This window comes from Staurois parvus, unplaced genomic scaffold (assembly GCF_062004578.1).
Source record: "Staurois parvus isolate SC_StPar_1 unplaced genomic scaffold, SC_StPar_1.0 ptg000395l, whole genome shotgun sequence".
Lineage (NCBI taxonomy): Eukaryota > Metazoa > Chordata > Amphibia > Anura > Ranidae > Staurois > Staurois parvus.
In genome coordinates this window covers 2,185,295-2,208,158 of record NW_028318191.1, presented here as the reverse complement: position 1 = coordinate 2,208,158, position 22,864 = coordinate 2,185,295, and the positions used below count along the sequence as shown (strand labels likewise).

The 22,864-nt window shown below is 41.8% G+C and overlaps 1 protein-coding gene across 3 annotated transcripts in view; it reads left to right on the top strand.

Moving 5' to 3' along the window:
• Nucleotides 1–15,887, top strand: part of SLC45A3 (solute carrier family 45 member 3) — an 89,063-nt gene extending 73,176 nt beyond the window's left edge. For all 3 annotated transcript variants that reach the window (XM_089686364.1, XM_089686365.1, XM_089686367.1), the window contains 3 exons: nt 11,754–12,572; nt 12,776–13,041; nt 15,275–15,887. In XM_089686364.1, coding sequence (XP_089542490.1) covers nt 11,754–12,572; nt 12,776–13,041; nt 15,275–15,670 — 1,481 coding nt within the window. In that variant the 3' untranslated portion in view covers nt 15,671–15,887. The remainder of the gene's footprint in view (nt 1–11,753; nt 12,573–12,775; nt 13,042–15,274) is intronic.
• The last annotated feature ends 6,977 nt before the right edge of the window (nt 15,888–22,864 follow it).

Genomic DNA, 22,864 nt, shown 5'->3' with positions numbered 1-22,864 from the left:
TTAATAACTTTGTTGTATGTGTAGAATTTGATGTCATCTATCTGGATGTCTAGCTCCAGTATAAAGTCTGCAATTTCTACAGCACAGCACAGTCCCACAAAGTTCAAGACTGGGAATTGTGTGCTCAGGCTTAGGTGCTAACTTAGCTTTGCCAAACAGAAACCCTACATTGGTTTGATTGAAAGAGCCTCTTACATTGAGGTAGGCATCTGCTGCTTTGGCCTCAGTGGATGCATCTGAGAAGATGTGAATCTCTTTTTTCTGACTTGCAACAAGAGAAGCTGAAGTGTAGCAGCGTGGTATTCAATTTCATCTAAGGCATGTAGCAATTGCTCCAAGGACTCCCATTTTGAATATTTGTCCATTGGTAGTGGAGCATCCCAATCTTTACTAGTATCTGATAGCTGTCTTAATAAGGATTTACCTTGTATGGTGATGGGGGTCACAAATTCCAGTGGATTGTATAGACCAGTGATAGCGAACCTTTTAGAGATCAAGTGCCCAAACTGCAACCCAAACCCCACTTATTTATCGCAAAGTGCCAACACTGCAATTAAACCTGAATACTGAGGTTTTAGTTTAGAAAAACAACCCATACATTAACATCTTTTATCTTAAAAGAAAAAAACAATAACCAATAACAGAGCTTTGACTACCGGCACAAGGGGGCAAAGTTCCACTGATCACCGGCACAAGGGGGAAAAGTTCCACTGATCACCAGCACAAGGGGGAAAAGTTCCACTGATCACCAGCACAAGGGGGTTCCACTGACCACAAGCACAAGCTAAAATCTTGTGTTAATAAAAATGAATGTTTTAAAACTCATAGCCAGTCCAATATATATCCTTGGCAGTGCATTGACCGGCTATGCGAAAGCTCGGACGAGTCACGGCTCGTACCGTCATTGCCTGGTACCACTACACCTTTCCGAGCATGCGCATGGCCCCTATATGCGCTGTTATCAGATGCTTGGCTGTTAGAGCGATGCTGGGGTGACTTGGCTTGCATGCTGACAGAGAAGGCTCTGCGCGCCCACTGCGGCACACGTGCCATGGGTTCGCAACCACTGGTATAGGCTGTTCACCACTGACAGAACACCACGTTTGGTAAATGGCTTGTCTGCAGAGCTGACTATATCTTACTATAAAGCAATGGAATATTTGTTCATTGCTAGCAGTTATTGTAACTGGCTCTCTTCTGAACCTCATAAGTAATCCTACAAAGTTGTTGATTAAGTTAAGCTTGAGGTGATTGTAGCCATATTAGTGCACGTGCGACAGAAACAATTCAGTACTGTCCGTGATACTTTTTTTATTTGCACTAACATACAATTTTGAGGACAAGCTTTCGGGGAGTGTCCCCTTCTTCAAGGTCCAAGCAGTACGCTTGGACCTTGAAGAAGGGGACACTCCCCGAAAGCTTGTCCTCAAAATTGTATGTTAGTGCAAATAAAAAAAGTATCACGGACAGTACTGAATTGTTTCTTGGTTAAGTTAAGAAAGGCAGATACCAGCACTCGTCATGTTCTAGAAGAGGTGGAGCTGGCTAAGAATGATCATTGTCAAAGATCTTTTTCATAAAGGCAATGAACTGGTCCTGTTCTTCAGTGTTCACTAAAGTGAGATGAATGTGGATAAAGCTTGATCATGATTGTTTGGAAGTCTGACTCTGCTGAAGAGGTAAATTTACTACCCAGCTGTTTATCTTTGAAGATTGAATTGTCCATTATAGTTATGAATTCTCTATCCTCTATTGACAAGGCTATTCAGTTGTCATCATGTGTAGTACAGAACACTGTGCTGCCTAAGTTGTCAGCACAGGGGATGAATGAAACATCAGATATCTGGATGATGTCGAGAGGCTTCTCCTTTACTTCATAATGATGAGGCCATTGTCTGAAGTGAGATGCACGCCCGTTTCTTAACACGTGAGTTTTGACAGAGTTGATCTCAGATGGCATGGGCATACCATTCAAACATACATCGCCCACTATTACCTAGCCTAGGTAAAGTCTTTGTGCATATGGGGCATCATTAGATCCACTGCACTGCTGGCGTACTTTATGTACTCTGAGAATGTCTCTTCCCATAAGACTAAGATTTCAGCATCCATGTTCATTGGAGGAATCTCAGTAACCAGGTGCCTTAAGTGAAAATGGTAAAACGCAGCTTCTGGAGTAGGGATTTTTTCCTTGTCATCTGGTATTTGGTCACACTCAACTAATGTTGGCAAGGGCACGCCCTTGTTTGTCTTTGCCTTAATATGGGAGACCATGAACCCATTGTCCCTTCTGCTGGATATTTCTACACATCCAGAACAGGAGTTGAGAGTATATGGTATGGCATGTCCCTTTATGCCAAAGATCTTAAGGAATTTAGGTTCAGCTAGGTGTCACAGACCCAACCAGGATAGGGGCTTTTGCAGAGGACTAGGGGCTGGACTTTTACCCACAGATTATGGCCCATAGAGAGAGCAGATCATTCTCTAACGATGAACAACAAGTTGATGAACACTGAGAGCGAGGCTTAGATTAATTCTCTGTATAATGACAATACCATTTCCCTTCTGGAGTGGATAGAAAGGTGTAATATTAATATTGTACAGGTTAATGGACAGAGGAAATATGGTGGACTGGGTTGCAGAAGCTCTTCCACTTGGGACAGAAATATTTATCAACAATCTCCCTCAAGAAGTCTATGAAGATAAATTAATTCCACTTTTTCATCCAGTTGGAATATTCTATTGTGTTATGATGGACAGATTATACAAGTGAAAGCAAACACCTGATAGACAGCATGTGTAATAGACTTTGTGTATTCAGGGTTGGGCTTGTTGTCCATCTGTCTGGGGTGGGCTTCCTGATTAATCAATGCATTGTCTGGGTGCCTGGCTGTTGATTAGTTTACTGTTAAATAGATCACTGTTACTGTACTGTTTACCATTTGAATTGTTTAGGATAATGGGATCAAGCTTTTACCTAATCAGTGTGTAATATTTGTTTTATTAATCACGTTGGGGCTGCCCCTATTTCCGAAGTATATAAAAACCTGTGTTCCTGTTCAATAAAGGAGTTCCAGTTGCATTTAAGCTAGTCTTGCCTAGTCTTGGGTGTGATGCCCAGCTATAATACTTTGGTCTTGTATCCCAGCAGCAAGGAAGCAGTTCTCTGATGGAATCATCCAATCGGGTTGACAGGCATTCCGTCACACCAATGATCTGTTACTCTGCTCATCTATTATGGCTGACATCCTGGTAGCTTTCTCAGGTTGATCCTTCAGATATATTTTGACTAGATATACTGTACCTTGGCACAGCATTAGTGGCTTATTCCTTCTCCACAGACTTCAGTACATGAAGAAGAAACATTTGTTGTGGCTGTAGCATGGCTTTGTTGCTCCCCACCATTATTTGAAGCAGGGCTCGATATAGATGGCTGCTGTGGATTGTCTGGCCATGGAGCAGGATGTATAGCTGTAACGTGTTTGTCATTACTGCATTATGTGCACTTGATGATAACTTTACAATCTTTCACAAAATGGTCAAAGTAAGCACAGCACCTGTATTTGAAGTTTCTGAAGAATCTCTCTGCATTCTTCTACAGTCTTTGCCCTAAGCACATTTCTTAAGAGGGTGAGGTTTTTTTTTAATATAGCACTGACAATTAGGATCTTTATCTCTATCACCCAAATCACTCTGGTGAGCAGGAGAGGATACGGGAGGTGAGATGTCTGTCTTTGTAGCAGATACTGCTCTTTTTAAGACTCTGTCTTTAGCTTCTTTGTAATCATACCTTGATGATGATGAAGCAAGCAAGCTAGATTCACTGAAGCTGGGATCATTTGTCATCCAGGCTTGTTCATTGAAGAACCTGAAAAAATATGAGAATAGAGAAAAGGATACATTATAGTCTCTTTTATATTTTTAGCCCTGTTGTGCCCATTTCTCTTGTAGGTTGTAAAGCAGTTTAGACACTGGATTCATGCCATAAGCAGATAGCTTACTCCAGGTAGACGAGGTTCTGTCTTTGCCATCTCTAACTCCAAGAGGAGGCCACTTAGTTCTTGAAGCTTGTAATTATTTTTTGTACTTATTTTTGGAAAAGTTTGCAGTCTCTTGGATAGAGCATTTTCTATGGCTTCACAACCATGTGCTTTCACAAACTGGTGAACAGTCTTTATCAGATAGCTGAACTCACCAAATATCTGTTTTCTCATCCATGAAACCTTTATTGCATGCAGCAGACTAACAGCAAACAGACTTGGCAGATGATTGAAAGGACAGTATTTGCAGGTCAAAACATGGTAATGTGTTTCTGGATGCAAGCAGATTACATGTGGCCTAGAGACAAGTGTCCATATTCATCCCAATAAAGACAGAGTGAAAAGGAAGCCGAAGTATATCACAAGAGGAAGGGAACACTAAAATAACACTTTTGTACAGGGGCGGACTGACCATTTGGAAACTCGGGAACTGCCCGAGGGCACGGGGTCAGTAGGGGGCCCCATGAGATGCCCCTGGTACCTTTTTCATAGGCTTTTTTGAGTTTGGGCAAGGACACAGGGGCCCCATGATCCCCATTGCTCGGGGGCCCCATGAGTTGTCAGTCCGCCCCTGCTTCTGGTACAAAGCATTGCAAAGCTATTTACAAATTAAAAAAATGTATGTATCATATACTGTATGTGTGTATGGGAAATGTGTAAATGTATGTCAAATGTGTAAAAATATTAACCACCTGAGCTCTGGTTTTATCCCCTTGATGACCAGGGCATTTTTTGCTATAATTTGCACTAATTTAACTGGCAATTGCTCAGTCATGCAACACTGTACACAAATTAAATATATATAATTTTTTTACACCGGTAGAGCTTTTTATTGGTGGTATTTGACCACCACTGAGTACAATACTTTCTGTTATATAAAATGTCCAATAAAATTAAATTTCATTATAAATTTTAGTGTTTTGCAGATCTTATTTTTGCCACAAATTTTTGGAAAATGAAGAAAGAAATTTAATTTAATTTAAGAAAATTTAAATTAAGAAAGAATAATTATTTAATTTAATGTCTTTTTTCAAAACCTTGTGACAAAAAATTAGATCTGAAAAATATGCACCATTCCACTCATATCAAATTCCTTGGGGTGTCTACTCTCCAAGACTATGATAAGTAGTGAGGAAAGCCTGAAGGTGGTCCTGAGGGCCTAAAATAGTCTCTCACATGTGATATCCCCATAATCGGAAGAAGTAACAGAATGTGTTTTGGGGTGTAATTCCACATATACCAATGGCACGTGTGAGAAATATCTAATTAAAGTGACAACTTTGTGTAACAAAAAAAGCTTCTGCCACACATCCACCCACTCATCTAATGTTGGGCACATATGTAATGCTCTACGAAAAAAAGGAGTCCTAACGGACTCCACCATTCACATAGAATTATGTGGATGAAGAAATCTCAGACAGAAAAAAATGAAAACCTTATATGCCGAAGAATAGGAGCTATCACCCACTGACCACCCCATGCTCCTAATGCTTGGGCATACAAAAAAAAGAACGTAACAGATTCCTCCATTCACATCGATCAATGTAGATGAAAACGTCTGCCAGAAAAAGTGTGTGGTATGCCTGCCATTAGAATCTACCACCGTACATCTACCCACTCTTTTAATCATGGACATACATATAATGTTCTTTTTATCATTCAGCCGTTAATGGATTTCTCCATTCACATCAACCAAGGTGAATAAATAAATCTTTGCCAGTAAAAAAGTGAAAAACTACATGCCATAGCATAGGGGCGATCTGCCCATTGACCATCCTAGGCCCCCCTATGTTTGGGCATATATGTTCTTTTTTTTAACTGTGGATGAGAAATCTCCTCCTGCAGCATTGCAGGCAGTGACTGTGCTGCGCTGTACCCTAGACTAACACTCCAGTGTGTGGTGGTGACAGAAGCAGTCTTTGAAGCAGAGACCAGGTTGGTGAGGACAAGAGGGACAAAGAAATGGGTGTCTCATCTCATTCCATTTTTACTACAGACACAGCATCTATTTTGGGGTGACTTTTGGCTTGAGGTACCAGGGAGGACATCAGGATAATGACTCTCATGCAGCCAGCTACATATGGATTTGGGCCACAGCACCTTCTGTATACAAAAGGGCCACAATGATCGCTTCATGAAATTTTAGGAAGGATCCACTTCTTCTGATTCCTTTGTAAAGCGCAAATGCATTATAAATAGCCAATTGAAATAGACAAATAGACAATTTATTGTATTAGTGTCTAACTCTGCAGGACACTAACTACGGCTTCACCATTTGGTTTTGAAGTCTACGCCTTCCATATAAAGATTATAGTTGTGGACACAGAGAGGCTTTTCAACTACACTAGATGCTGTGCTGATTAGAACCATCATGTTTGTATGAATGGAAGACAGGATGAATACATCCTGTTTGTCCTTTCACTTCACTGCGAGAAGTTCTTTATTACGCAAGCAGGCTTTTTCCCCCTTTCTAAGTTGGGTGTTAACGAGCCATTAGGGGAAGCCCCTGCAATTGGGTCACATGGTGCCACAGCAGCCATTTCCAAGATTGTAGAAATGTCTAAAAAGTGGCACGTTTGTATAAAAGTTGTCCACACACAAATGGTACCCCTTACGGAACAAGACCAACACCAAGTCTTACACCAGTGGTTCTCAACCTTCCTAATGCCGCGACCCTTTAATACAGTTCCTCATGTTGTGGTGACCCCCAACCATAAAATTATTTTCATTGCTACTTCATAACTGTAATTTTGCAGTGGGAGGAGTAGTGCCACATCATTGGTGTCAGTGAGAGGAGTAGTGCCACATCACTTATGTCAGTGGGAGGAATAGTGTCCCATCGTTGGTATCAGTGGGAGGAATAGTGTCCCATCATTGGTATCAGTGGGAGGAATAGTGCCACATTGTTGGTGTCAGTGGGAGGAATAGTGCCCCATCAGTGGTGTCAGTGTGGGAGGAATAGTGCCCCATCATTGGTGTCAGTGGGGGGGGAATAGTGCCCCATCATTGATAATAGTGTGGGGGGGAATTGTGCCCCATCATTGGTGTCAGGGGGGGTAGTGCTCCATCGTTGGTGTCAGTGGGGGGAGGAATAGTGCCCCATCGTTGGTGTCAGTGGGGGGAGGAATAGTGCCCCATCGTTGGTGTCAGTGGGGGGAGGAATAGTTCCCCATCATTGGTGTCAGTGTGGGGGGGGGAGGAAATAGTGCCCCCTCATTGGTGTCAGTGGGAGGAATAGTGCCCCATCATTGGTATTAGTGTCACCAATGATGGGGCACTATTCCTCCTACTGACACCAATGATACTTACCTTGCTGACTCCTGCTCCAGCCTGGGCTCGCTCCCATCTACAGCCAGCATACCTGGCTGCAGCAGCACCATCTGCATGCTACAGACGCTTACCTGTCAGCTGTCTTCCTTGCTCGCTTGCTCGATCTTCTTTGATCTTCGTGCTGCTGCTCGGCTCCTCCTCCTCGCCGGTGATTGGCTGCCTGTGTGCCTCTCCTGAGCTACAGTTGCGGCGGCCAATCACTGGCAAGGAGGCGGAGCTGTTGAGTGATCCTGGGGATGTGGCCAGATGACAGGGGCGGCATGTCATCCCGCGCACACATCGCGTCCAGGGAAATGTGGACGTAACTGCATGTGGGCGGAACCGCCTGAAAAAATGATAGAGAAGCGGTGTCTCGGTTCCTAAGACCATCGGAAATATGTGTTTTCCGATGGTCTTAGGAGACCCCTGTGAAAGGGTTGTTGGACCCCCAAAGGGGTCGTGACCCACAGGTTGAGAACCGCTGTCTTACACTATCCTGCCACTGCTCCCCATGTAGTCTAGGCATTTGGGGGACTCCATTTCACTGTCTTTTCCCTCATAATCTCTGAATTTGTATGCAGAGCTTGTTGCCCTCTGACAGAGCTTATTCTGTACATTTTGACTACTTATCTGGCACGCTTTCTGGGAAGATACTGCTTGATTGCAAGCCTGCCAGTAAAATGTATGAGAGACTTGTTTATGCAGATGTTTTGTTGGGGCGTACACACATCTGCAATTTTCTCGGAGAGGTAGTTTATGGGGGTTGAATTTTGTAGAGTCAATCACATTCAGGGTCACCCTGAGGACGACAGAGTGCACTATCACTAAAATGCATAAAACACATTATTGTCCCATATCACTTACTGGCCATGACAGCAGAGAACATGGACATATTAACAACTATGTCAGTGGACCAATATGACCAAAATTAATTCTTTTTTGTAATGCCCATGTTAAGGGTTAGGCCCAAAAAAGTTTTTAATTTGGAAACCATGACAGATTTCCACTTGAATGACCTGGCAAGGTATGAATTTGTGAGGGCGGTGATGTACTGGTTGGCATGAAAGATTAGTTTGGTAAAAAAATCAAAAGGGTATTTTTAAGTTCGCTGTTTCCACCTGAACCCCGGCTGTGAATGGTGGGATAATGGGAGCTGCTGAATCAGTCAGGGGGCTGATAGTCAGGACTTTCAAGCACTTCTGGAAGGTTTCTGGGCTCTATGGGCCTATGCTCTAATTCTTGGTTGCTAGCCAACTCACCAGCTTGTACTGCACTTTTGGCGCTTGCTATTTTGCCATGACCTTTTAGAAACCAGTGCAGCGCTGGTTTCTAAAAGGTCAGGATGGTGCTTATCAGATCACCAACAGGTAGTGGAGCACTAGTATTTGCACCCTGCTGCATATGAGCATAACTCTTAGTTTCTAGCATTTCAGTTACCTGGGGTTGGGTACACCTAATCTTAGCAGGGACCTCTTCACCATCATCTGAGCTCCCTGTCAGGGTGCTGCTGCTCTCTACAGGTTCGTATTCTGAGCTGGATTGTGACAGAGGACTCCCCTTCACTCTCATCTGTCATACTCAGAATCCTGTAGACCTGTTCACTAGAGGACACTTTAGGCACTAAATTTACAGGTACCTAGTGCGACTATGGGATAAAGAGCTCCTGGCTAGTGCTAGCAGAGATCAGACGTAATCTTGCTAATGCTGCAGTTTTGTATATAATGTATCAGAGGTGGCAGTGATCAGAAAAATTATACCGACATTGCACTTGTTGGGGGAAGGGGGGCGGAGGGACTTAACACAAGTGCTGGCAGGTATCGGGGCTGATCCTGCTAATGCTGCATTTTTGGGGACACTATATTAATGGGGCCACTAGTATAGTTCTATTCGTAATCAAGATATGTTTGTTTCTGTGTCTTATCAAACATTGTTGTTCATTTTAGGCTATGGCAATCCTATCCCAATTATGGAATTAAGCTCTACCATTTTCCTCCATACACATACAGCTGAAGAAGGTGTTAATAGATTTGCATTCTCTTTGTTCCCAGTCATAACAAAAAGTTATCTTGTAAAGTGCCTACTTGCTCAGACTGTATGAATTTACTAGTAATAAATTTAAATTGTTTGCAATCTTGATTTCTTTATTACATATTTTGGTATATTCTTCTTTACTATATAATGATGATAGTGTTTCTTCAATTTTATATTTTTAAATAGCATTGCTCTACTCTGTATTCTCCATCAGCAGTAGGCAAGAGACACAGAGACAGAACAAAGCTGCACATCTACCTGCAGCAGTGAGACAGCAAGTGACACTTTCTCACACTGCTAAACACAAAGACATTTACATAGGCAAAACATAAGAATATATGACAACATGTCATCAGGGTATATTAATATACAGTACCTTATTAAAGAGATAACCTAACAAGCTCCTTCACTTTCACCATTTTTACTGATGTCATAGTGGTCATATATCTTGGAAATAATCTGACTTGGTACATTAGTTCACAGCTGCCCAATATTCCATGATCTCCAGCCTTGTGTGCATAGTAGGAAGCAAGTTCTAAAAAATTAGTGACGGTATAAACATTCAAACGTGATGTCAGACATTAATGTTTTAAAGGATGGCAGTTGTGATCTGGGAACTCAACTAAAGGGATTCTAAAGGTTCCAATGTTTTTACTTGAAGTAATAAAGAAGTCTACACTTACCTGCTCTGTGCACTGGTATTGCATAGAGTGGCCCCAGACTTCCTCTTCTTGGGTCTCCCACCAGCACTGTCCACTTTTCCTCTTTTCTGTCTGCCCCTAAAGTGAGCCACTTGCTATGAGGGTGCAAGTGCGTGCTCATGAGCCGGGCTGTGTTCGTCCATAGACAAACATAGCGTGGCTCGGTCCTGCCCCCTGCTTCTCCCTCAGAGGGTTTGATTGACAGCAGTTGGAGCTGATCCCACTGCTATCAATATGCCTTGTGAGACTAGGGAGAAAGAACAGCGCTGCTGCAGAAGGGTACAGTTCTGAATCCATACAGGATTCAGGTAAGTATTTAGGGAGGGAGGGAAGCAAACCATTAGTGAATATTTTTTTTTTTACCATAATGAAGTTAATGCATTACCACTGTAATACCACATTATAGCCAAGAGATGGCTACAGCGTGGCTCTCTTGTTCTGGGAGGGTGTCTATAGACATCCTCCCTGAACACGTCTTGCTTGTGCCCCCTGGGGGCCTGGGCAGGAAGGGGGTGAAAGTGCCCAGTATTGAAGTGGTTAAAGTGGTTGTAAAGGCTGAAGGTTTTTTACCTTCATTAATTCTAAAAAACCTTCTGTGTGCTGCTTCCCCCACAGCTCTTCTCAATACTTACCAAAGCTCCCTCTCAATCCAGCGATGTGCACAGGAGCCTTGGCTGTCCTGGGTCCCTCTCCCTTCACTGGCTGAGACAGCTGTAGGAGCCATTTGCTCCCACTGCTGTCAATCACAGCCAGTGAACCAATGAGGAGAGAGAGGGGAGTCTTATAGATGCATAGAGCGGGGCTCGGGAGTGAGCATGCACCAGTGCCCCTATGGCAAGCGGCTTGCTATTGGGAGCAGTAGTCAAGGTGGAAGAACCAGGAGTGCCACTGGGGGACCCAAAAAAAAGAGGATCAGGTCTTCTCTGTACAAACCCATTGCACAGAGCAGGTAAGACATGTTTGATATTTAAAAAACAAACCAAACAAAAAACAAACCTTTAATATTACTTTAAGGTAAAAAAAACCTAGTGACCTTAGAACCACTTTAAAGAGGTCCAACCACTCTAATAGAAAGTCTTGGAGATGCACAGGAAACTTTAATTAAGATAATCTAGAATGTCAGTTCTGATCAACCTCATAAACGTCATCTAAAGTTCATCTAAAGCCAATTTTTTTTCTTTCTAGTGGGGAAGGATTAAACCTGTATGTTTTTTGAGTTTTTTTGCTATCCCATTGCGAAGATTTCCCATCACTTCCTGTCTCAGAGTCACAGTAGGAATGAGAAAAATGTACATCAAAACAAGGGGAAAATCCCTCTTAAACAGTTGTCTTAGAAACAGGTGTCTCCACTGGAGATACTCCCATCTACTCTGTTTTGCGTGACAATGGTTAGTAGGATAAATAAAGAGGGTGACTCTCCCAGCAGAAACACATATAACAATAAAAACCTAACAGGGTTTGGTTATAATGCTTCAACAATACAGCTAAAATATGTTTTGGCTTCAACTGAAAGTAAAATAGTACCAACTGCCATAGGTTTTTGTTGGTAATTGTGTGAATATGTAAATACTATTTGCAGGTTATCTACAGTATATATTGGCTTAGTTGTGGCAAAGTTATGGATGTTCATGGGTCTAAAAAATACAATGAATTTTACCATTTTCTTTTTCAGGTATTGGCCCAATTTTTGGTCTTTTAGTTGTACACCTGATTGGTTCAGCAAGTGATCGGTGGAACAGCAGATATGGTCGTCGCCGTCCCTTCATCTGGCTTCTTTGCTTTGGAGTTATGTTGAGTCTCATTATTATCCCATATTCTAACTATCTGGCCAGTTTAACAGGTCACCATCATGCTGGCATGGAGGTGGCCTTCCTAGTGTTTGGAATTGTCCTTCTGGATTCCTGTGGACAGGTCTGTTTTACTCCTTTGGAAGCCTTACTGTCTGACCTTTTCCCAGAAGGAGAGGCCTGCAGGAAGGCATTCTCAGTCTATGCATTAACAGTTGGAGTAGGCGCATGTATTGGTTATTTAATACCTTCTGTGGACTGGAGTGGCAGCTGGCTGGCACAGCAATTAGGAGGTCAAGAACAATGTCTGTTCACACTCCTGCTTATTATATTTTCTGGATGTGTATTTGCTACATTCTTTGTCTCAGAGGAAATCTGGACAAATTCAGTACATCAGGATATCTCTTTGGAGCAAACAGCAAGGTGGGGGACTTCCCTGCAACTGTGTCAGCTTTGGACTCTGCCATACAATCTTTGGCGTATGGTTCTTGCATTCAGAAGTGCATGTGCTTTGGTTCCACGATTGAGGAGATTTTGTTGCGGGGTGCCCATTGCTCTGTGGCGCCTATTTGTGGCACAACTATGCTCTTGGATGGGCCTTATGACATTTATACTGTTTTATACCGACTTTGTTGGAGAAGGACTGTATCATGGTGTGCCAGTGGCAGAACCAGGAACAGAAGCTAGACTTCGTTATGATGAAGGTCAGTAAAATCATTCATCAGAAACAAATATTCACATACCAAAATTTTGTTTATCTCAGTTAATCTCTGTTGCTCATGTCCTCTTCATCCTGTAGCATTATCTTTTCTAGAAATTGCTCTTATATCAGCAAATATAGATATTGATTCTCACAAGCAACATTGCATTTCCTTCATTTATGTTGTTTTTTTCTGATCTCATCTAGGAGTCAGGATGGGAAGTCTGGGCCTCTTTCTTCAGTCTGTTATATCAATAGCCTTTTCAGCCTCTATGGATCACCTAGTTAGGACATTTGGAACAAGATTTGTCTACATAGCTGGTGTCTCTTGTCTACCTGTTGCTGCAACGATCATGTGCTTTTCTAGCAATGTTGTCATGGTAACCGCATCAGCTGCCATAACAGGAATCCCTTTCTCTGTGCTTCAGATTCTGCCCTATACTCTTACTTCATTATATCACCATAACCGTCAGGTAAGTCAACAACAAGTCAGACCAAATCTCTGTGTTCATGGAGCTTTATTTTTTAGTGGCCAATAATTCTTGGATTACCTTTCAAATTAAGGTCATTATATAATATATCATCAGGTCATTAAGGCCATATATCATTAGTAAAAACCATTACACCATTGTGGGCAGCACAGTGGCATAATGGTTAGCCCTTCCACCTGACAGTACTAGGGTTGTTGGTTTGAATCCCAATGACAGCACTACCTGCCTGGAGTTTGCATGTTCTCCCTGTGCCTGCGTGGGTTTCCTCCGGGTACTCCAGTTTCCTCCCACACTCCAAAGACTTTGTGGTAGGTTAATTGGATCCTGTTTAAAATGGCCCTAGTATGTATATGTATGAATGAGAGTTAGGGACCTTAGATTGTACGCTCCTTTAGGGTTAGGGACTGATGTGAATGTACAATATATGTATATAAAGCACTGCATAAATTGATGGCGCTATATAAGTACCTGTAATAAATAAATAAAAACAGCCCCAGCACCACTTAAGATAATCTAGACATGTAAATGCTTTTTATAGCTCATAGAGTTTTCATCCATGAATTCAAAATGTTGTGGAAGATCTGTCATCTCCCATCCTTGATATATCCCATCTACAGGCGTATTTGATCCATCCATTATATCTAATAAATGTAAAAGACTGGTAGTTCAAGACATTCAAATATGGCAAATTTCAGCTGAGAATATTGCAAACTACCAAGCATCTTTTTTTTATTATTTACACATTCCTATATAAGAACAGGTAGAAAGGAGAGCGACTGCCAGTGGTCTTTTATCAATATGATGTACATGAGCTTAGTGATGCCACAAGGCAGCACAGATCAACTAGGAAATATAAATCAGGACAAAGAAGTCAAAGCTCAACTTTTGAGTTTTGGGTAGAGTAGGGAAAGCATAAAGCCTATGTCAAGATTTTATTCCAGTGTGTGCCCCTGTTTGGGAGATTTACCCTCACTTTCTGTCAGAACAGGTAGTGATAGGAAATTTCTCCAGTGTAGACACAATCAGTAAAAAATGAAAGGTCTAGGAGCTCTGACATATTATTACTTTTTTCTGCCTTAAAGTTGTCTTCTCCCATCATTTTCTTTAAAGCAGGATGAGAGGTGAAATCTGCCCAATTCAGAAATAGACAGCAATAACAATTTTACATAATTATTTACTTTTCCCAATGTTACCCAGATCGAAAAAATAAATACCTAGTATATTATATTATATTATTATTATATTTGACTTCAGTTGGACTTTGGTTCACCAAAATGTAATAAATTAGTTATTGGTAAAGGCCGGTAAGCTGCTCCTAGAAAGATCTGGATTTTGTTTTTGTTTTGAGGAGTTTTAGATGTTCATATCACCTTTGCATGTTCCAGTGAGTCCTATTGGACTTTCATTTGATAGATAAATAACATCCATGAGGAAGAGTGGGATCTCCCTGCAATGGCACAGAAACTAAATATTTTTCAGCAATAGATTCCTTTGGAGATTTTAAAAAAGTCATATGTTTTAAACCTCAAAAACTCAAGCAAAAACTGAAGCAGTTTGGTGGACTGACAATTTGAATGTTTACGATAAAATGTTTAAGACGAAAATACTTATTCATGAGGTTTCTGTAAATGGTTTAATTTTTTTAATATGTAGTATTCTTCATGGTATATTTTCTCCTTACATGCTATCTTTGGAAAACCTTTAATGCTGGAGTGCAGAATGTTTCTTCTGTTCTGTAATTGTCTCAGGTACTGAACTGCATGTGCTTTGTGTTAGCATTTATAAAGAAATTTAGAAACGAAAATAGGGTTTTTGGTAATTAGCAAAAACACATATTGTATTTTTATATTTTTTATAAACTATATAGGGTCTGGGATTAAAAATACCATTTCAGTCTTTGCAGATGACACCAAGCTGTATAGTAGAATAACGTCCTTACAGGATGTCTTCAATTTACAAGCCGACCTCAATGCACTGTTTAATTGGGCAACTATGTGGCAAATGAGGTTTAATGTTGATAAATGTAAGGTGATGCACTTGGGGGCTAAGAATATACATGCATCATACATACTGGGGGGGGGGTACAACTGGGGGAATGAATGTTGGAAAAGGATCTGGGGGTTCTGGTAGATCACAAGCTTAATAATGGCATGCAATGCCAAGCTGCGGTTTCTAAAATGCAAATGAAAAAAAAATGCCTTGTTCTTTTCAACAGGTGTTTCTCCCCAAATATAAGGATGTGGTAGAGGACGAGACAGTAGAGAAAGAAAGAAAGTCTGCATTCATCAAAGAGGCAACTGACAGTAATGGCGATCCACTTTTCTCATCAAATTCTCCATCCTTGTGTCTTGGTCCTTCCTGTGATGGATCTTTTACGGTTGGAGAATCAACTGCACCAAACCACGGGATCTGCCTGGACATTGCCATCCTTGATAGCGCCTGTCTGCTATCACAGGTGGTCCCTTCGCTCCTCATGGGTTTTATTGTACAGAAGACACAAACAGTCACAGCTTATGTTGCCTCAGCAGCAGCCTTTGGGTTGGTAGCTGTATATTTCTCCAATAAGGTAGTATTTGAGAAAAGTGATATGATGAAAATGACTCCTTTGTAAGAAGAACATCAAAATGACTTAAGTATGGCAGGTTTGAAATATGCAATACAAATGTAAAAGATATAAATGAAGGCTACATATTTATATGAAGGCTCACTTGAAAGGAGAATCAGTGTTTTTTTTAGTATGGATATTAAAGTATGTTACATAACAAACAAATGAACTATTAATTGGCCTTTGGCAGATTTAATATAATATTAAAAAAAGTCCAATGTCACTATGTTTACGAAGTTTTTATTTTACCACTTATAATTAGAATTTACAATGTGTTGAAGTAAACACCTCCTTAGAAAGTATTAAAGCAGAATAATTATTGAATACTGTCATGGACTGCAGTGGATCCTCTGTATTTCCAGCAGGTGGCAGAAAGCTCTTTTGAAGAAGCCGACTATTAATGTCTGGTCTCCTTCAAAGCCACTGATCTTGCACTGAAGACAGCACTAGAGTGCAACCCTTTCAGGAAGGTACTGTATAGATGAGGTCAGGAGTGGCTGGAGATTCAGCCGGGTAGCGGACAAACATATTCACAGAGCAAGAAGAAGGTCAAGACAAACAAGTCAAACAGAGGCAACCAAAAAAAGCAGATATATAAAACTTAAAGCAGTATTAACCACTTGCCCTCCTGAGGATTTACCCCCTTTACTGATCAGGCCATTTTTTGTGTTACGGCGCTGCGTTACTTTAACTAACAATTGCACGGTCATGCAATGCTGCACACAGATTAAATGTACGTCCTTTTTTTCCCACGAATAGAGCTTTCTTTTGGTGGTATATGATCGAAAAAACAAAAACAATATTTTTGACTTCTTGCTATTAAACATGCCCAGTAAAAAAGTTTTTAAAAAAATCAAATTTCGTCATAAATTTACACCAAAATTTATTCTGCTACATGTCTTTGCTTAAAAAAAATCCCAATACATGTAAATTAATTGATTTACGTGAAAGTTATAGTGTTTACAAATGGCGGTATATATACTGGGATTTTTTTTTTTTACATTTTTACTAGTTATGGTGGCAATCAGCGACTTATAGTGGGACTTCGGGGGACATTCTGACACTGGAGGGAACTGATTTGGTGTCACTGATCCCCAGTGACACCAATACAGTGATCAAAAGCATTGAGACTCTACTAATGGCACTGGGCAGGAAGGGGCGATCAAAGGGTTAACTGTGTGCTGGGAGTGATTTACTAGGGGGCGGTGTCAGTGTGCTTCACTGTAATCACACTGCTTTGGATGGCTGTCCAAAGCAGTGTGCCTGAGCTGACAGGGAGAAGAACTGTTAGTAAACAAAACAGTTCACCTCCCCATCGGAGATCCTTGGAAATCACTGGGCACCGGCAAGTAATCACCATCCAGGACCCGGTGATCGACAGCCATGGCCGCAAATGGCGGCGCGGGTAGGAAGCAAGCCCCCTACATATATATACACATGATTTTGCACACCCGTGCCGCCCTGTAGCAGTATTTCTGCTATAGGGTGGTCAAGAAGCTGTTAAAGCCAAAAGCAAACATTTATTATATTGCAGCTTACCAATTCTTAGATGTGGTGGCTGCATTTGTTTTTAATTTTTTTTAGGGTTGGTTCATACCAGGTGCAGTCCAGTGTGTTTTTTTTCTGCATCACAAATGAATGCAATATTTTCCATGTACTCATCAAGAGTGGTGCGTTACTGGCCACATCACCATGAAAAAACTGAGGGGAAAAAGCCCAAAAGAAACGAATGCAGCCACCACATCTAAGGATTGGTAAACTGCAATATATTACATTTTGGTTTTAGATTTAATACCGCTTTAAACAGGTACTGAGTTGGCAACAGGAAAATCTGACATTTTTGGTCAGATGCTTTGTCAGTGCATCCAAGTTTAAATCTGAAGGTTAGATATGGCAATTTTCATAGTTACATTGATGCAGCTTGGACTAATGTAAGTAGGTATGTGCCATATCTGTGGGATCCCTGTGGCAGCTGTAAATCACTGTAGTAGGTGATCTTTGATAAATTCCAAGTCCTGTACCAATTGACTGCCCTGTTGCATTGTGTACACAGGAGTTTTCTCGCTTGGCATGGGTGTCATTCTGGGAACACATTGGGGTTGATTTACTAAAGCTGGAGAGTGCAAAATCTGGTGCTGCTGTGCATGGTAGCCAATCAGCTTCTACCTTCAGCTTGTTCAATTAAGCTTTGACAAAAAAACTTGTTGTTTTTTTTGAAGAGCTGCTCCAGATTTTGCACTCTCCAGTTTTAGTAAATCAGCAGGGTGGAGAGGTGGGATATGACATCATAATCTCCACCTTGTCCAATCAAAGAACACTTTGCATTCATTGAGAAGATGCAATGTGTTCTCAGAACGGTGCACCTGCCAAGAGAGCAGCCTCATGTGTTCAGTAAGCACAACGGTAGCCACATGACATGGGAAGGGCTGTGGATAAGGGGGTACCACCAGTCTTCCTGTATGGGGCCCAGGGGCCAGCAGAGGGTCTCCGGCAGCTGGGTGAACTGAATATGGGCATGGAGGGAGATCAGCACAGTGGGGGTGGGGAGGGACAATTACTGGAACCAATCCCCTGTATGGCTCTCTGCAGCAGCTGAAAGCTTGCCTCTTCTCCCCTCCCTTCTGCTGGCTTTCAGCTGTTGCAGAAAGAGTCATACAAGGGTCTGTTGCAGTAATTGTTCTCCCCCCCGCAGCACCCATCACCATCCCTGTGCACCATACGTTTTCCCCTGATATCCAGGCCCCCTGTGTGCCCCCACCTCCACAGTGTTGCCAGATTCCCTCCTTTCCTTCCCACCAGTATCTGCAAGCACATAGTAGGATCCTTCCGGATAGAATCGGGGAAAGGTCTGGTAAATAGGCCACATTTACCAGCCCTTTCCTTTCCTGAATGAACACAATGAGTGATTGGTACAGATCACTCATGGTGTTCATAACTGAAGCACGGTACACTGGGTTTTTTTTTTTAAGAAGGGGGGGGGCCCTGTCAAGTTGGCTGTGTGGGCCCCCGTGGTTTCTAACAGCAGACCTGGGCATGGCACCCAGAAACCAGCAGCAATTACTGTAGTATTGGTTGCTAGTAATTTCCAGCTTTTATGGAGATCCCACAGCTATGGCATATACATACTTACTTTGGTCCAAGCTGGAGAAATGTAACCATAACAAAAAATTGGCGTTATGTCAAAAATTGTGGCTTCGTTCTTCTGCTATCTGCATGAATCATTTCTGACAGGTTTTCCTAACACCAAGAGAAAAATGGTGACAGGGCAGGGAGCTTCAACAGATTGGGAGCCCCAGCTCTGTTCCTGCGAGCTGTGTGGAGGGGGAATGTGTCTCTTCCCTCCAATCAGCTCTCAGAAATCTCCTCACTGAGCTCAGCAGGGTGTAACTTCAGCTATCCACCCCCTTTTTTCTGAACTCTGAGGCAAGCTGTATAACATCTGGACATTAAACAGCTGTACAGATGATATGGCCGCAGATAATCCGGTACAACTTATGTAAGAGGATCTGTTTCATCTCAGTGTGTCGCCTGAAGCTAGTCACTTCACTGGGTATATGTGAGGGTTTACAACCACTTTAAGGTTGTACCTATCCATTCACCCATGTAACGGGTACAGTGTCTGCGTTTAGGGACACACACGGCTGTCAAACTGGGGCCAGCAATGGTGTTCAGGTGTGAAAGGGACTGGCTGTGCATCCCATGCTGGCAAAGACAACCTTTTTCATGGATTTACAGAGAGGGAGGCCAAAAAGGAAACATGAAGTTAGAGAAAGGTTGGGACTGTCATTGTCATTCTTCCCCCCCAAGAATACTAGTTGCTGGCAGTTTCTGGCTTTGTCACTTTCAGTCACAGATCTGGAACAAGCATACATATTTGTTCCAAGTCAGTGACTCAGCAGATGGTGTGGACGCAGCACATCTGATTATTCCAGGAAGGAGATGTAAAATAGGAAGAGCAGCAAGCAGCACACAATCTGCCAGTGCCGTGCAGCTGCTGTGGATCACTACAAATAAATACTACGAGGCGCCTCTACATTTTTTTTTTTCTGAAACCATCAATCCCCGGATGTAAGCTTTGTGCACTTATTGTTTTTTTTTGGCATTTAGGCATGCTGAGGAAGGAGGGGATGCCTAGATGCCAACTTAGAAAATTGTTTGCATACATTAACTACAGGTTAGATGGCTCCTAGAGTGCACAGAAACTTCATATCTCCAAAAAAACTCCTATTTGTATCAGCATATTATGGTTCATGATCATGTTAATTTAGTTAGGGTTTCATGAGGAGAGGTTCACTTTAAAGTAGGCCTGCAGATGAGTAGTATAAAGAAACTTAAATTGAGTCTGGGTTCAGACTAATGCGGTGTGTGTAGAGCATTCCTGTGTGAATTACATGCAATGTCTTTGCGGTGCAATTTGAGCCATACATTCTGTATGGCTCAAATCGCATCACATCTGCACCAAAAAAGGTGCAGGACCACACGTGAATCGTATCACATATAGTGGGGCAAAAAAGTATTTAGTCAGCCACCAATTGTGCAAGTTCTCCCACTTAAAAAGATGAGAGAGGCCTGTAATTGGCATCAAAGGTAGACCTCAACTATGAGAGACAAAATGAGAAAAAAAATCCAGACAATCATATTGACTGATCTGGAAAGAATTTATTTGCAAATTATGGTGGAAAATAAGTATTTGGTCAATATCAAAAGTTCATCTCAATACTTTGTTATATATCCTTTGTTGGCAATGACAGAGGTCAAACGCTTCCTGTAAGTCTTCACTAGGTTGGCACACACTGTTGCTGGTATGTTGGCCCATTCCTCCATGCAGATCTCCTCTAGAGCAGTGATGTTTTGGGGCTGTCGCTGGGCAACACGGACTTTCAACTCCCTCCAAAGGTTTTCTATGGGGTTGAGATCTGGAGACTGGCTAGGCCACTCCAGGACCTTGAAATGCTTCTTACGAAGCTACTCCTTCGTTGCCCGGGCGGTATGTTTGGGATCATTGTCATGCTGGAAGACCCAGCCACGTTTCATCTTCAATGCCCTTGCTGATGGAAGGAGGTTTACCTCAAAATCTCACGATACATGGCCCCATTCATTCTGTCCTGTACATGGATCAGTCGCCCTGGTCCCTTTGTGGAGAAACAGCCCCAAAGCATGATGTTGCCACCCCCATGCTTCACAGTAGGTATGGTGTTCTTTGAATGCAACTCAGCATTCTCTCTCCTCCAAACACAGCGAGTTGTGTTTCTACCAAACAGTTCTATTTTGGTTTCATCTGACCATATGACATTCTCCCAATCCTCTTCTGGATCATCCAAATGCTCTCTAGAAAACTTCAGACGGGCCCGGACATGTACTGGCTTAAGCAGGGGGACACGTCTGGCACTGCAGGATCTGAGTCCCTGGCGGCGTAGTGTGTTACTGATGGTAGCCTTTGTTACGTTGGTCCCAGCTCTCTGCAGGTCATTCACTAGGTCCCCCCATGTGGTCCTGGGATTTTTGCTCACCATTCTTGTGATCATTTTGACCCCACGGGGTGAGATCTTGCGTGGAGCCCCAGATCGGGGGAGATTATCAGTGGTCTTGTATGTCTTCCATTTTGTAATTATTGCTCCCACAGTTGATTTGTTCACACCAAGCTGCTTGACGATTGCAGATTCAGTCTTCCCAGCCTGGTGCAGGTCTACAATTTTGTTTCTGGTGTCCTTCGACAGCTCTTTGGTCTTCACAATAGTGGAGTTTGGAGTGTGACTGTTTGAGGTTGTTGACAGGTGTCTTTTATACTGACAACAAGTTCAAACAGGTGCCATTGATACAGGTAATGAGTGCAGGACAGAGGAGCCTCTTAAAGAAGAAGGTACAGGTCTGTGAGAGCCAGAAATCTTGCTTGTTTGTAGGTGACCAAATACTTATTTTCCACCATAATTTTCAATTAAATTCTTTCCAAATCAGCCAATGTGAGTGTCTGGATTTTTTTTCTCATTTTGTCTCTCATAGTTGAGGTCTACCTATGATGCCAATTACAGGCCTCTCTCATCTTTTTAAGTGGGAGAACTTGCACAATTGGTGGCTGACTAAATACTTTTTTGCCCCACTGTAGGTGTTCTCACCCATGTGATGCAATTTCTGGCAATTGCATCACATTTTGCGATCTGTTTCGGAGTGTCATTAATTTAACATTGACACCCGCACTAGTTCGCATGTTCGACATGCAATTGCAATGCATTGCGGGAAGCGCACGGGATTCACAGTTTTTCCTGCATCGCATCAGTGTGAACCCAGTCTGAATGTAAAAGATACTGTAGGTAGTGCAGTCACATAACCATGTGTTGCTATTATGTACCTGCATGGGTCCTGGGGCATTCCTATATTGCTTCCTGCGGAGAGCAGCAAAAGTGTTAACTTCCACATACTCCATGTTTTGTACAGGTGTATTTTGTAAATCATTTTCAAGACTGACCAGCAGCAAACTAGGACAGCAGTAGATGTCTACTGGTCAGTTCAGCTTTAAAGTCTCTTCACATTAATCCTTACATTTTATAATTTAGACAAAAGTAAAATTCCCTGGAAAAAAATATCAGTTATTGCTGGTTTTGGGGCTTAATTAACCACTGTTTTGTTCATGTTCACAACGTTTTTTCCTTGACATTTGGCCTTGCTTGGTATTAGACCAGAGTTACTGGGAATTTCTGTATTTTCCAAGGGAGAGCATGGGAATGATTGGCACAAATCTTCAGTGTAAAGCAGAGTAAGGCCTGTCCACCATGGGGACAGACTTTGCACAGGACAGACCATGGAGCAGATCCACCTACCAAGGTACTTTTGAAAGTCTACTCAAATCTAAGTAACATTTGAGTGGACTTTAAGGTATAGGCAAAACTATTGTCATTGAAAGTAAAGAAAATATGACATTTTGGGTTGTCCCCAGAAAAGTAATAGAGGAGAAATTTTCAAATGGCGACACTACCCATATGGAAGAAAAATATATTTGAAATATATTTTAAAAATATTCTTCCCAAATATATTACTATATATTTGAAATGCTACAATTTTGGCCATATTCAATATATTTCAAAATATATTTCATTAAATATATATATATAGCATGTTGAAATGTGTTTTTATTACAAAATATGAAAAATATTTTTAAAAATACATTTCAAATATACTGTATGTCTTTAAAAATTCAAATCTACA